Here is a 12,799-nt window from a genome sequence, read left to right on the forward strand (position 1 = left end):
TGTCAAAATGGCATCACGCGCATGCGCAGAAGCGGCAAAACTCTGTCGCGTCTTGCATTCCATACAGGATGCGAACAGGGCTCCGGAATGGATCCCGTTCGCATCCCGAGGTACCACTGTATTCTAATAGATTGTTGACTATTGCTTTATTTGATATAAGTCATTTGTTTTAAAGTTTTGTTTGATAATGACTTCCTGAATTGGATCAGACTGTTGTAAGACGTGTGTCCTTTGTTGTATATGTTGTTGCCGCAAACTGCCTTGTGTATCGTAATATACAAAGGCGGTACAGAGGTACCTCGGTTTTTGGATGTCTCCATTGCCGAACTTTTCGGCTTTCGAACACCAAAAACCCAGATGTAAATGCTTCCGTTTTGGAATGCGCCTCGAAAGTCGAATGGCTTCTGCTGTGTGTATCGGTTGTTTTTCCACAATTTTCTCTACTGAATTGGCAGGCCGCTCGGCCTTGTAATGTTTCGGAAGTCGAACGGTCTTCCGGAATGGATTACGTTCAAAAACCGAGGTACCTCTGTACCTACAAATTAAAAAGTGAAAGGAAATGGAAAATGAAAACAAAATGACATGCCCTAATGTGCCCAGACAACTTTATGGATCTCTTATGTCACAGCCAGGTCTGAAGGAGGGAAGGCAGTCCGGCCGGAGAGAGGCAGCCCGGCTCGCTCAAACGAGGTCATCAGTCCCGAAATCCTCAAGATGCGAGCCGCTCTCTTCTGCATCTTCACGTACCTCGACACCAAGACGCTGCTGAGGGCAGCCGAGGTCTGCAAGGACTGGAAGTTTGTGGCCCGGCACCCTGCCGTGTGGACCCGGGTGCTCCTGGAGAATGCCAGGGTGTCGTCTAAGGTGAGCCAAAGTCTCCAGATTGCTGTGGCTTACTGGCTTTTGTTGTCTTTTTGTGTGTTTTTTTTAAAAAATAATTTTTATTTGATTTTACAAGCAAAAAGCTGTATCAAATACATATCCATATATAGAGATTTCTCTGAATCCCTCAACTTCCCCCCTTCATGGGTCCTATTGTCAACATTTTCAACTGCGTATTATTACAGAATCCATATTTTGTATCTTTCCATATTGTCCATCATATTAGTGACATTACAAGTGTTGTTAAAATCCTACTAATGTTTTCATCTGCTTACAGTGGTCTCCTAAGGTAGATTATAAACTTTCCCCATTCTTTCTTGAAATTATTGTCTTCTTGGTTCCTGAGCTTTCTGGCCAGTTTTGCCATTTTGGCATATTCTAACAGCTTAATTTCTCATTCCTCTCTGGTGGGGATTTTATCTTCTTTCCATCTTTAGGCTAGTACCATCCTTTTTTTGTTTTGTTTTGTTTTAAACTGAACTCTATGATCCAAATATTGCACCCATTTTCTCATATATGTATCCTGGTTCTGATCCAAGTTTAACCAGGGCTTATAGGATTTTGAAGTTATGCCTGTATCCAAGTGGGAGATAAGCAGAACGTCAGGGCCTGAAAGGATATGGAAGAGTGGCACTTGCCTGGCATTTAATGTCCCTTGTCCTTCCACAGTTCCTGGTCATGCTGTCACAGTGGTGTACCCAAACACACTCCCTCACCCTCCAGAACCTCAAGCCCCGTCAGAGGGGAAAGAAGGAGACCAAGGAGGACTACATGAAAAGCACACGGTGAGTCAGACCCTCCTGGCAAGACGGTCAGGAAAACTGACAAGCCGGAAGGTGTGCAGAGGTGGGTGTCAGATGCTGGTGGTGGTTGCTCATGAGTAACCAGGCAGGACTCCGACCCGTCTTTTACAGGTTTTATTGTGCAAACTATTTACAGTGCAGAACCACAAAGTTCATGTCTGTCTTAGTCACTTGCAGAATCCGGGATCGGCCCCTTCTGGTTTCTCCCACAACATAAGAACTTCAGCACCCCAAGCCTCCTCCTCCGCTCCTTGCATTTCACAACTCTGTGCAAGCTGGGTGATGGAAGGGGCGTGTGTCCCTCCTGGCCAGCCTGGCAAGGTGAGGCGCTGGGGCTCTCTGCAGCATCCTTGAGCCCTCTCCTCGCTTGGCTGGCCCCTTCCCTCTCTTCTCCACTGGAGGTGTGGCTTTTCCCAACGCTGGAAGAGGAACATCTCCTCAGTTTTGGAGGCTCTCTGTATCCCAACAGCTCCCCTGTTCCAATGGAAGTCCCCTGACAGTGGGCAACCAATATGTTCAAGGGTCCGGAAATCAACCCTGATGAGGAACGGTTGCGGGAGAAGGGTATGTTTAGCTTGGAAAAGAGGAGGAGACTGAGAGGAGCTATGAGAGCCATCTTCAAATATCAGAACAAAACAAATTCCTTCCAGTAGCACCTTAAAGACCAACTAAGTCAGTTCTTGGTATGAGCTTTCGTGTGCATGCACACTTCTTCAGATACAATGCACACTTCTTCAGATACACTTCAGATACATGCACACTTCTTCAGATACACTTCAGATACATGCACACTTCTTCAGATACACTTCTTCAAGTGTGCATGCACACGAAAGCTCATACCAAGAACTGACTTAGTTGGTCTTTAAGGTGCTACTGGAAGGAATTTGTTTTGTTTTGACTATGGCAGACCAACACGGCTACCTATCTGTAACTTCAAATATCAGGCTTAACATGAGTCCACAGTGTGAGGCGGCAACAAAAAAAGCTAATGCTTTTCTAGGCTGTGTCAACAGAAGTGTAGTGTCCAGATCAAGGGAAGGAATAGTCCCACTCTATTCTGCCCTGGTCAGACCACACCCGGAATACTGTGTTGTGTTCTGGGCACCACAATTTAAGGAGGATGTTGACAAGCTGGAAGGTGTGCAGAGGTGGGTAACCAAGATGATCAAAGGTTTGGAAACCAGGCCTTATGAGGAACGGTCGAAGGAGCTGGGTAAGCCTAGAAAAGAGGAGACTGAGAGGAGATATGAGAGCCACCTTCAAATATCTCAAAGGCTGTCACATGGGAGAGGGAGCAAGCTTGTTTCATCCTGCTCTGGAGTGTGACTGGGTTATTGTTCTTATTTTGGTTTTATATATTGTGATATTTTCTGTGAACTGCCCTGAGACCTCTGGGGTATAGGGTAGGGTTACCATATGTCCTCATTTCCCAGGGACAGTCCCTGGATTTTCAAATCTGTCCCCGGACAAATTCCATCCCCAGAATGTCCCCGGATTTCATCTAATGTCCCCGGGAAATGCAGCGGCGGCAGTCTCAGCAGCCCGGAGCAGTTGGCTCTGGCTGGCTTCAGGAGCTGCTTGGAAGTTCCCATATGATGGTGGTCCAGGGGCTCTCAGATGCAGCTTCTGGGCTGCCTCCACCTTCCCTGACCCCAGCAACTAAGCTGCGAAGGGAGGCTTCATGCTGCCTAACGGAGCAGCCTCCCAACTCCTACTCGCGTGCAAGCAGGAGCGGGGTGGGGATCTCTCAGCTGGGAAGGGAGGCTTCACACTGCCTATCAGAGCTTGTGTGCAAGCAAGAAGGGGCAGGGATCTCTTGGTTAGGCAACGGGAAGCCTCCGTGCCCAGCTGAGGGATCCCCACCCCCTCCTGCTTGCACGCGAGTAGGAATGGGATTGGGGCTGCTCCGATGGGAAGGGAGGCATCGTGCTGCCCGAGCCTCACCGCCGCTGCTGCTCTCGGCCCTCCTTCTCCGCCTTCCATGCCTGACCCACCGCGCACCACCACCACCGAAGAACCAACAACTCAGGGTCTGCCCAGGCTCATGGAGAAAGGAGATAGAAGCCTCGGAGGAAGGGGAACCATGGCGGTTGAGGTCAAGGCGACGGTTGCCTCTCACCCACCGCCATCACTGCAGCATCAACGTCCCAAACGTGTAGTATTTATTTATTTAAAGTGTCTTCGGATTCATTGAAAAAAATCTGGTAACCTTATAGGGTGGTATATAAATTCAATAATAATTTTAAAAGTTACAAGAAAGGAGATTCTAACTAAACCCTAGGAAGAACTTTCTGAGGGTGAAAGCTTTTCAGCGGTGGAATGGTCTCCCTCAGAAGGCGGTGGACTCCCTTGGAGGTTTCTAAGCAGAGGTTGGATGGTCATCATTCCTGCATTTCAGAGTGCTAGACCAGTACCTGGGAGACCAGAATTCAAATCCCCACTTAGGCATGAACAAAGCTCACTGGGTGACTTTGAGCTGGTCACTGCCTCTCAGCCTAAGCTACCTCACAAGATTGTTGTGAGGATAAAACAAAAAAAGCAGGGTTCGGGGAGAACCATGTATACCACCTTGAGCTCCTTGGCAAAAAAGAGATGAGACTGTACTGTACTGGCTGTCAGTCAGTTTCTGGGCCCAATTCAAAACATGACCTCTAAAGCCTTACATGGTTCCCCATCTGCAGAATGCTCTCCCCAGAGAGACTCACCTGGCACCATCCTTACATGTCTTTAGGCGCCAGGCGAAAACATTGCTATTTACCCAGGTCTTCAGCCATAAACAGCCTGTTAAATTGTAGGGGGGGGGGCGCTGTACAATGTAAAATGAAAGACCCATCTTATTTTGAATGAATGTATGTAAATGAAAATATCAATTATTATTACATGAGCACTGTTCCACAGCATTTGATATATTCATTTACATACATTCATTCGAAATAAGATGGGCTTATGAAGCAATTCCATATCCTCCCACCACGCCGACGAAGAATTCTACAAAACAGTAGTCAATATCCAGAATCACCGTTCAGTGTTGGACATCATATTTGCTGAATACACAAAGCTTCACAGCTTGTCTTTCATCGTGCAGTCTGGTGCCTCATTCCATTTAAAGATTTTCAGAGACTTTGAGTCTAAAGATTTCATTTTGGACTTGTTAGGGTCTGAAGGAATTCTATAAAAGATGGTTTATTGCGTATGTACATGGCCATCGTGTTGCCTAGACATTGCTGGCGTTCTCTTTGCAACGCAGGGGTTGGTTTGGTTACTTACTGAAGGAATCCATGGCAGTTAAAGACGTATAAAACTGCCCTGGGTTTTGTGATGCAAAGATCTGCCCCGGCTGCCTTCTTCCCCTTCGCCATTTGGACAACTCAATGGTAGAGCACAAGACTCTTAATCTCAGGGTTGTGGGTTTCAGCCCCACACTGGGCAAAGGAGTCATGTATTAAAGGGGGTTGGTCTAGATGACCCTCGTGGTCCCTTCCAACTCTACAATTCTGATGATATGGACCTTTCCTTTGCAGGGGCTGCCTCGAAGCTGGCCTGGAGTCGCTGCTGAAGGCCACCGGAAGCAACCTCTTGATTCTCCGGATTTCGCACTGCCCCAACATCTTGACAGATCGCTCCCTCTGGCTGGCCAGCTGCTACTGTCGAGCGCTCCAAGCCGTCACCTACCGGTAGGCGGGCAGAATTCAACTCTCTTTTTAAAATAATAATAATAATAATAATAATAATAATAATAATAATAATTGCAATTTTTAAAATTTACATATACCGAAAAGAAAAACAATCCATAAAAGAAAAAGAAAAAGAAAGAAAGAAAGAAAAAAGAAATTTGTCAAATACACATAATTATTCAAGGAGTACAAACCATAATTTGAATATTCTGTACACCAAATTCCTAGAAAGAAATTACCTTCATATTTCTCCTTTCCTTCTTCATTCTTTACTGTCACTTTCTTTCCTTTTCACTAAACTGGTTTGAGTCCCTTATATGTTTATTGATTTCCCCCTATCTCTATGCGGCTTCAACATTTCTCTTACATTTAAATTATCTGTATTCAACTGTTGAAAAAGAAAATTCCCTTATTTCTGTGGAATTAATCTAGGCACAACCGAGTGTTGTTACTGGAACAGGAATTTTGTCAGGTAATTTTTGAAATCCCATTCTTTTTTTAACCTTATCGCCTGAGTGATTTCTTCTTAATTCTGTCATTTTGGCGAGTTCGAGACAAAATGTGGTTCTCAACCAATTTGGAAATGTGGCAGTGTGGTGCAGTGGTTAGAGCGCCAGACTAGGACCTGGGAGAGAGTAGGATTCAAGTCCCGGCTCGGCCAGGAATGAAGCTCTCTGAGTGTAACGTTAGGCCAGTCGCCGCCTCTCAGCCTAGCCTACCTCACAGGCCTGTTGTGGGGATGAAATGAGGAGGGGGAGAAACAGAAAGAAATGCAAAACAATCAGATAAAGTAAATAAGAAGCAGAACCTAACCTTGTTTTCCACTGGCAAAACTGGACCTTAGGCAGTCTCTCTTTTTTTTTTTAATTTGCATTTTATTTATTTGTTAACATTCTTTATATTACATCAGTAAACGTCGTCATATTACATTACAGGACTTACTATTGTAGCACGTGAAAGTAAAGTAGGTACCTACTTAGAGTGAACAAGGATCAGGCAGACACAGCTTTTTGGAGAAAGAGAAGGTGAGGTTTTATTGCTGAGCAATAAGGACCCAGTTGGAATCTTTTCCAAAAGGACGGGGACCCCGAGAAACACAAATCCTGAGGTCTTTATGCCTGAGCAAATCACAGCAAATCCAGATCATGAGACAGTCATGAGACAGTCACGAACGCCAGCGAAAATTAGCCAATTAGCGGACTTCCAGGTTAGCGCCATCGACTAATGGAGGATTCCCTCCGAGCTCCGGAGGGAATTGGCTCTGCAGGATTGGGTCTTGCCGCTGTGGCGAAGCGGGAACCCTTAAAAATCACAGGCGCGGAAGCCTGTGAGCGTGGTGACTCGGCGGGCACCATTTGTGCCCCCCAATCTGCGAAGGAGCCTTTTTAAAGGCTCCGGAATGGGGACGGGGTGCGGCGCGGTGCTGAGAGTAGACTGCCTCTTCTGCGGAGTGAAGCCGCAAGCCATTGTCGGAGAGCGCTGACTTTTTCCTTTGAACAATTGGACTCTAAAGCAACAACCCGTGAGTAGTACGGAAATTGGAACTTTAAAGAAAAATGTTGATGAATTAGGAACGAGCGGGGAAGGTTTAAAAAGGAAGTCCGCCCCCCCCCCTCTTTGTAAATAATTTAAAGCAAAGGACCTGCTAACTAAGGTCGAGAGAATATTTTCTTTCCTTTTTGTAAAAGACTTCACGGTTTAACATTATAAGAAATTTTACTGGAGGAGAGCTGTAACTTAAAGGAGAGCTGTAACTTGAGGCCTGACATGATGGCAACAAAGGAAAATAAAAACCTGATGTGGAAAGTCTGGCCTGAATTGGAGAGTGGTAAATTGAGAGATCTCCTTATGTGGAGATCTGAAGACCGAAGGATTAGAAATTTGATCAAGCTGGAAGTTGGAGCTTTGGGGACATTTGGACTTGAAAGGAGTATGAAACAAGATTTGGAGTACCCCATAGGCTTTACTTTTAAGTATGGAGGTCTGGCTGGAAGAAACATGGATCCTGTTGTGCCGGAGCCTCTCCGAGATTTGGGGTTCAACATTAAGGACTATCAAAAAGACCGGCAGAGAGGAACTGAGAGAGATTTAAGAGCCTTGGATGTGAGATCTCCAGGCTAAACAGTATATTGAGACTGATGGACACTTGCTGGGGACTGAAACCGGGAAGGGGGTGGGTGGAGTCTGGGAATCCAAAGGGTATATAATTATAATCTGTTCTGTTTTTATTTTGTTTCGCTATTTGTATGAAAATTGGGAAAGCCGTGGAAGGGAAATTTTGGTCGACTTTAGGAAAAATGTTTAAGAATGAGCAATGATGTATAAGTATTGATGTTTAAGTTTGGATAAGCTAAAACTGGTTTTTAAAATGGTCTAAACTAAATGAAAATAAGGTTTGCAAAAATAAATTGAGGAAATAGAAGAAAGAGGAAAAGTAAAATAACAACATGTTAAAATAAATTATTAAGTTAAAGTTGAGAAATAAGTAATAAGGACTTGCTGAGCTAATAATTTAAATTAATAATACAAGAAGGGGAGGTGTGAGGAGGTCTGAGAAACAAGTTAAAAGAAAATATGTAATTGAAATTTTATGTGTTTTTAATTGTTTGTAAGCTTTGGATTTTTGTATTTTTGTTATTTTTTGTTAATTTTTGTTTTTGTCTTGTTTTTAAAAATGCTAATAAATATTCATTAAAAAGAAAAAAAAGAAAATTAGCCAATTAGCGTGCTTCTTGCCATGCTCCCAGCTCCTGGTCAAGCGCAGAGTTCTACTCCCAACTTCTGCTTTCCGTCGTCTGCACAAATGATGCACAATGATGCGCTGTCTAACCTTTCCCCTAGTTCTGACAGAGCAGGGAGTTATTGAGTTTTTGGGGTTTGGCCCTTCCTGTTCTGTGGATTAATTTAGCCTGCATTTGAGGGGGATTTTGTACCTGTGTCTCTGATTCATGTCTTCCCCTTTGTTCAGGGTACAAGGATGTTTCTAGGGGAAAGGTCGGTTCTAAATTGCTGTTCCAACAGTTTGCAGTTAGCTAAGGCAAAAGCTTTCCTTTGATTCAAAATGGATTATAAAAATACTGAAAGCCCTGATTATGTGTGAGCATATATGAATATATTGATTACTGATAACTGATTATATGAATAGCATAAGGGTAGCCTTTCTTTCCTTGCCTCACTATAATATCATTTCCAACATGTATACATAAATTATATACAAATTTTATATACCTAGAAAGAAAATGAAACCAAAAAAAAGAACAAAGAGAAAAAACTAAAACAAATCCCCCCCAAAAATAATATACATACCAACACACTAGACTTCCTGTCTTTCCCGTTGTATATTCCTTTTATTACAAATGAATGTACTCTTATTATTGTATATTTCTTTACATATTATCTAATACATTTCTATATAAATATGTGCTCTTAGTCTTATTTTTCAACTCAGTCTCACTCCAACGTCAATCAAATGCTAGCATAGATAGTGAACCTTTGCTGTATTTTTGAACATATGTTTTATATCTATCCCACTTTTCCATAAATTTTTGTTTTGAATTGCCTCTCAGGGTATTTGTTGAATGCGCCATTTCAGCAAATTCCTGTAGCTTGTAATGCCAGTTTGTTATTGTCGGGGCTTCTTGTTCCTTCCACCCCTTTGCCACCAAAGTCCAAGCTCCGGCCGTTGCATATAAGATTCTCAAAGACCTTCCTGAGTGGGAGGTCTTCAGCCAAAGATTTTTTTTTCCGCTGTCAGTCGGCATATATGCAAAGCCATTTAATTACCGCCGTTTATGCAAGCTGGGTGGGAGGCCTGCAGCCAACGATCAGGCTAGCCCGTCAATCGGCATATGCAAAATTACTTAATTACTGTAATTTATGCAAGCTGTAGAGTTCTTCTTTTTCTTCCCTGTCTTGGCATCAGAAGCTGTCGCCTGGCCACAGAATTCTGTGCTGCAAATGGAGGAAAAACACAGTTGGAAAGAAAAACCTAGTATGGCTAGGGTGTCGCAACTTTTTAGATATAATTTTTTAAAAATAGTCCTGCCCTGTAGTAGCATCTGGAGAGGCACGGAGTGTTTTCCTGGCATGGAGAGAAGGGCGTGTGTGCTTTGCCAGCTGATTTTCTGTGTGTCTGGCTGAGCTGTTGTTTTGGGAGAAATGATTGCTTTTCTGGATCAGGGAGGGAGATGCAGCTGTGAGGTTTGGTGGGTGAAAGGGAGCAGAGCGTTATTTTTGTTTGTTTGTTTGTTTAGTCGTTTAGTCGTGTCCGACTCTTCGTGACCCCCTGGACCAGAGCACGCCAGGCACTCCTGTCTTCCACTGCCTCCCGCAGTTTGGTCAAACTCATGCTGGTAGCTTCGAGAACACTGTCCAACCATCTCGTCCTCTGTTGTCCCCTTCTCCTTGTGCCCTCCATCTTTCCCAACATCAGAGTCTTTTCCAGGGAGTCTTCTCTTCTCATGAGGTGGCCAAAGTCTTGGAGCCTCTGCTTCAGGATCTGTCCTTCCAGTGAGCACTCAGGGCTGGTTTCCTTCAGAATGGAGAGGTTTGATCTTCTTGCAGTCCATGGGACTCTCAAGAGTCTCCTCCAGCACCATAATTCAAAAGCATCCATTCTTCAGCGATCAGCCTTCTTTATGCTCCAGTTCTCACTTCCATACATCACTACTGGGAAAACCACGGCTTTAACTATACGGACCTTTGTCGGCAAGGTGATATCTCTTTTTAAGATGCTGTCTAGGTTTGTCATTGCCTTTCTCCCAAGAAGCAGGCGTCTTTTAATTTTGTGACTGCTGTCACCATCTGCAGTGATCATGGAGCCTAAGAAAGTCAAATCTCTCACTGCCTCCATTTCTTCCCCTTAAGGAATAAATAATTTTTAAAATAGGAAATGGAATGAATGGAAGGGAGGGAGGTGGTGGCCAATTTTGCTGACCTTTTCTAAGGACATAAGTCATCAGGCTGTTGCTGTTTGAACTCCCCATCTCCAGACAGGGCTGGGGAAAAACTTGGCGCATCCTGATTCTGAATAAAGCACCTTCCTGTGTCCCTATGAACGAAAACTGAACGGAAAGGACTCCCTTTGCTCCAACTGTTCATTCATTCAGAAACAAATCCATATTCCCCTGTGCGCCAGGAGATTGGGGAGAAGGAGGCCTTGGCCCTCCATCCCAGGCCGACAGCTAAGACCCCCTGAGAACATCACAGACCACCCAAGAGCAGTGAAAAGACAGCGGAGGTGTGAAATAATAAGGAACCTTTTCTTTGCTTCAAGACTGGGGGTGTGACAGGCATCTGTAATAGAATTTTAAGGTCATATATATAATAAATGTTCATAAATGTACCAATGTCTGGAGTAGTGCAGGAAGACCATCCTGAAACCATTTCGACTCCCAAGCTGACCAAATGTTTCTCTGCAAGGAGGGAGGGGGTGAGGGAACCTACCCATTGTCACAGGAATTAAGTAATCACCATTTCAGACTACCAGGAAAGGCAATCAGATAAGGCATTATCAGAATACCTGGCAGACAGGAAAAACAACACTCAAATTTCTGTTGTAGACCACCTTTTCTGTAGGTAGGGTGTTTGTGGGGGGTGGTCTTGGGTTACACTCCTTCTGTGGTCTATGTATGATGTATGGAGGTGTGGTCTTGACCTCCAGGACAGGGAATTTAAAATGTCTATATAAGGTCTTGCGCACCATCGTTTGAGGTCCTCCTCCTTTCCTGCATGTGAAGGGGGTACCCTGTTGCAACAGAACAATAAAGATCAGGCTTACGAGCTGCTTTGCTTCTCAATATTCTCTAGTTGGCCTCTGTTATTTTCTCCTACCAATAGGGAACCCACGTAAGGACTCTATAAGAGGTCTTGTGTCCCCCATAAGGGAATAAGGGCAGATTTTGTTTACAGCACAGCACGGCTAGGCTTCATCCTCGGCAAGACTGCCATGGCGAAGCGGCTTAGCGTGCCGGCGGGGGAGTGCGCAACTGTCCCCGTGTCAGGACGTCTGGGAGAAACCATGCAATTAGCCCAGCTTGAATGGGCTGGTGAGATTGTCTTAGATTAGGAGGCTGAGCTGGCGTGGAGAACACATCTGGGATGCGCAGAGGAGCTGTGGGTGGCTCTTTGCGAAAAAAACAGCTGGGGTGGGCTCGCTCTGAGAGCCTGAGCATCTCTGAGCATCTCCCAATGAGCATAAGGTCACAGCATTCCCACTTTTATAAGAAAAACTGCTCCCTTTCCCTTATGGGGTATTCCGGAGCCCGCATAAAGTCCTTAAGTGGGTTCCCTACACTGGCTCCCAGTACATTTCTGAGCACAATTCAAAGTGTTGGTGTTGACCTTTTAAGCCCTAAACAGCCTCAGAACGATGGGGGTGGAGACGCTCCTTCAGGTCTACTGGACTGAGGCCATTTAGGGCTTTCAAGGTCAGCACCAAAACTTTGAATTGTGCTCGGAAACGCACTGGGAGCCGATGTAGGGCTTTCAGGACCGGTGTTATGTGGTCTCGGCGGCCGCTCCCAGTCACCAGTCTAGCTGCCGCATTCTGGATTAATTGCAGTTTCCAGGTCACCTTCAAAGGTAGCCCCATGGAGAGCGCATTGCAGTAGTCCAAGCGAGAGATAACCAGAGCATGCACCACTCTGGCGAGACAGTCTGCGGGCAGGGAGGGTCTCATCCTGCGTACCAGATAGAGCTGGTAAACAGCTGCCCTGGACACAGAATGGACCTGCGACTCCATGGACAGCTGTGAGTCCAGAATGACTCCCAGGCTGCGCACCTGGTCCTTCAGGGGCACAGTTACCCCATTCAGGATCAGGGAGTCCTCCACACCCGCCCGCCTCTTGTCCCCCCAAAACAGTATGATGGACCTGGGTGTGTTCCGCCTGGAGAAGAGGAGACTGAGATAGGATCTTCAAATATCTCTGGGGCTGCCACATGGAAGAGGGAACAAGCTTGCTTTCCCCTGCCCTGGAGGGCAGGACTTGAACCAGTGGCGTCAAGTTACAAGAAAGGAGATTCCGACTAGACGTATGGAAAGACTTTCTGTCTGAAAGAGCTGTTTGACAGTAGAAGTGGTGGACTCTCCTTCCTTGGAGGTTCAGAGCTGGAGAGGGGAGCGCAGGATGTTTTGGAAGAAGAGGAAGAGGCAGGCTGGGCAAGTGAAGGGCTGGGTCTCTCCCCAGCCTCTCCTACACCACTGTCTCCCAGAACCAGCGGCGGTCTGAAAAGGGATGAGCAAAGGGAGCTCCCGACATAACATTATGATGGCTGACGGTGAACAGTTATGGACCACAGATATGAAGTTTACGGCATGTAATGCCTTAAGAGACAATATAATGAAAATGATATACAGGTGGTACATGACACCAGTCAAGCTTGCAAAAATCTATCATTTGCCCGATAATAAATGTTGGAAATGTAAAGAGACTGAAGGTA

The 12,799-nt window shown here is 45.3% G+C and overlaps 1 protein-coding gene and 1 long non-coding RNA gene across 5 annotated transcripts in view; both read left to right on the plus strand.

Moving 5' to 3' along the window:
• Positions 1-12,799, plus strand: part of FBXO41 (F-box protein 41) — a 123,257-nt gene that overhangs the window by 80,137 nt on the left and 30,321 nt on the right. For all 3 annotated transcript variants that reach the window (XR_014160296.1, XM_081876790.1, XM_081876789.1), the window contains exons 6-8: positions 629-864; positions 1,552-1,667; positions 5,207-5,359. Coding sequence is in view for 2 of the 3 variants with exons in the window: in XM_081876790.1 (XP_081732916.1) it covers positions 629-864; positions 1,552-1,667; positions 5,207-5,359 (505 nt within the window). In the remaining variant the exon portion in view is untranslated. The remainder of the gene's footprint in view (positions 1-628; positions 865-1,551; positions 1,668-5,206; positions 5,360-12,799) is intronic.
• The window catches only part of LOC309350464, a 251,288-nt gene that overhangs the window by 65,842 nt on the left and 172,647 nt on the right, over positions 1-12,799 (plus strand). The gene's annotated exons all lie outside the window — the stretch shown is intronic.

Source organism: Podarcis erhardii (genome assembly GCF_964252035.2).
Source record: "Podarcis erhardii genome assembly, chromosome: 9".
NCBI classification, from domain to species: Eukaryota; Metazoa; Chordata; class Lepidosauria; order Squamata; family Lacertidae; genus Podarcis; species Podarcis erhardii.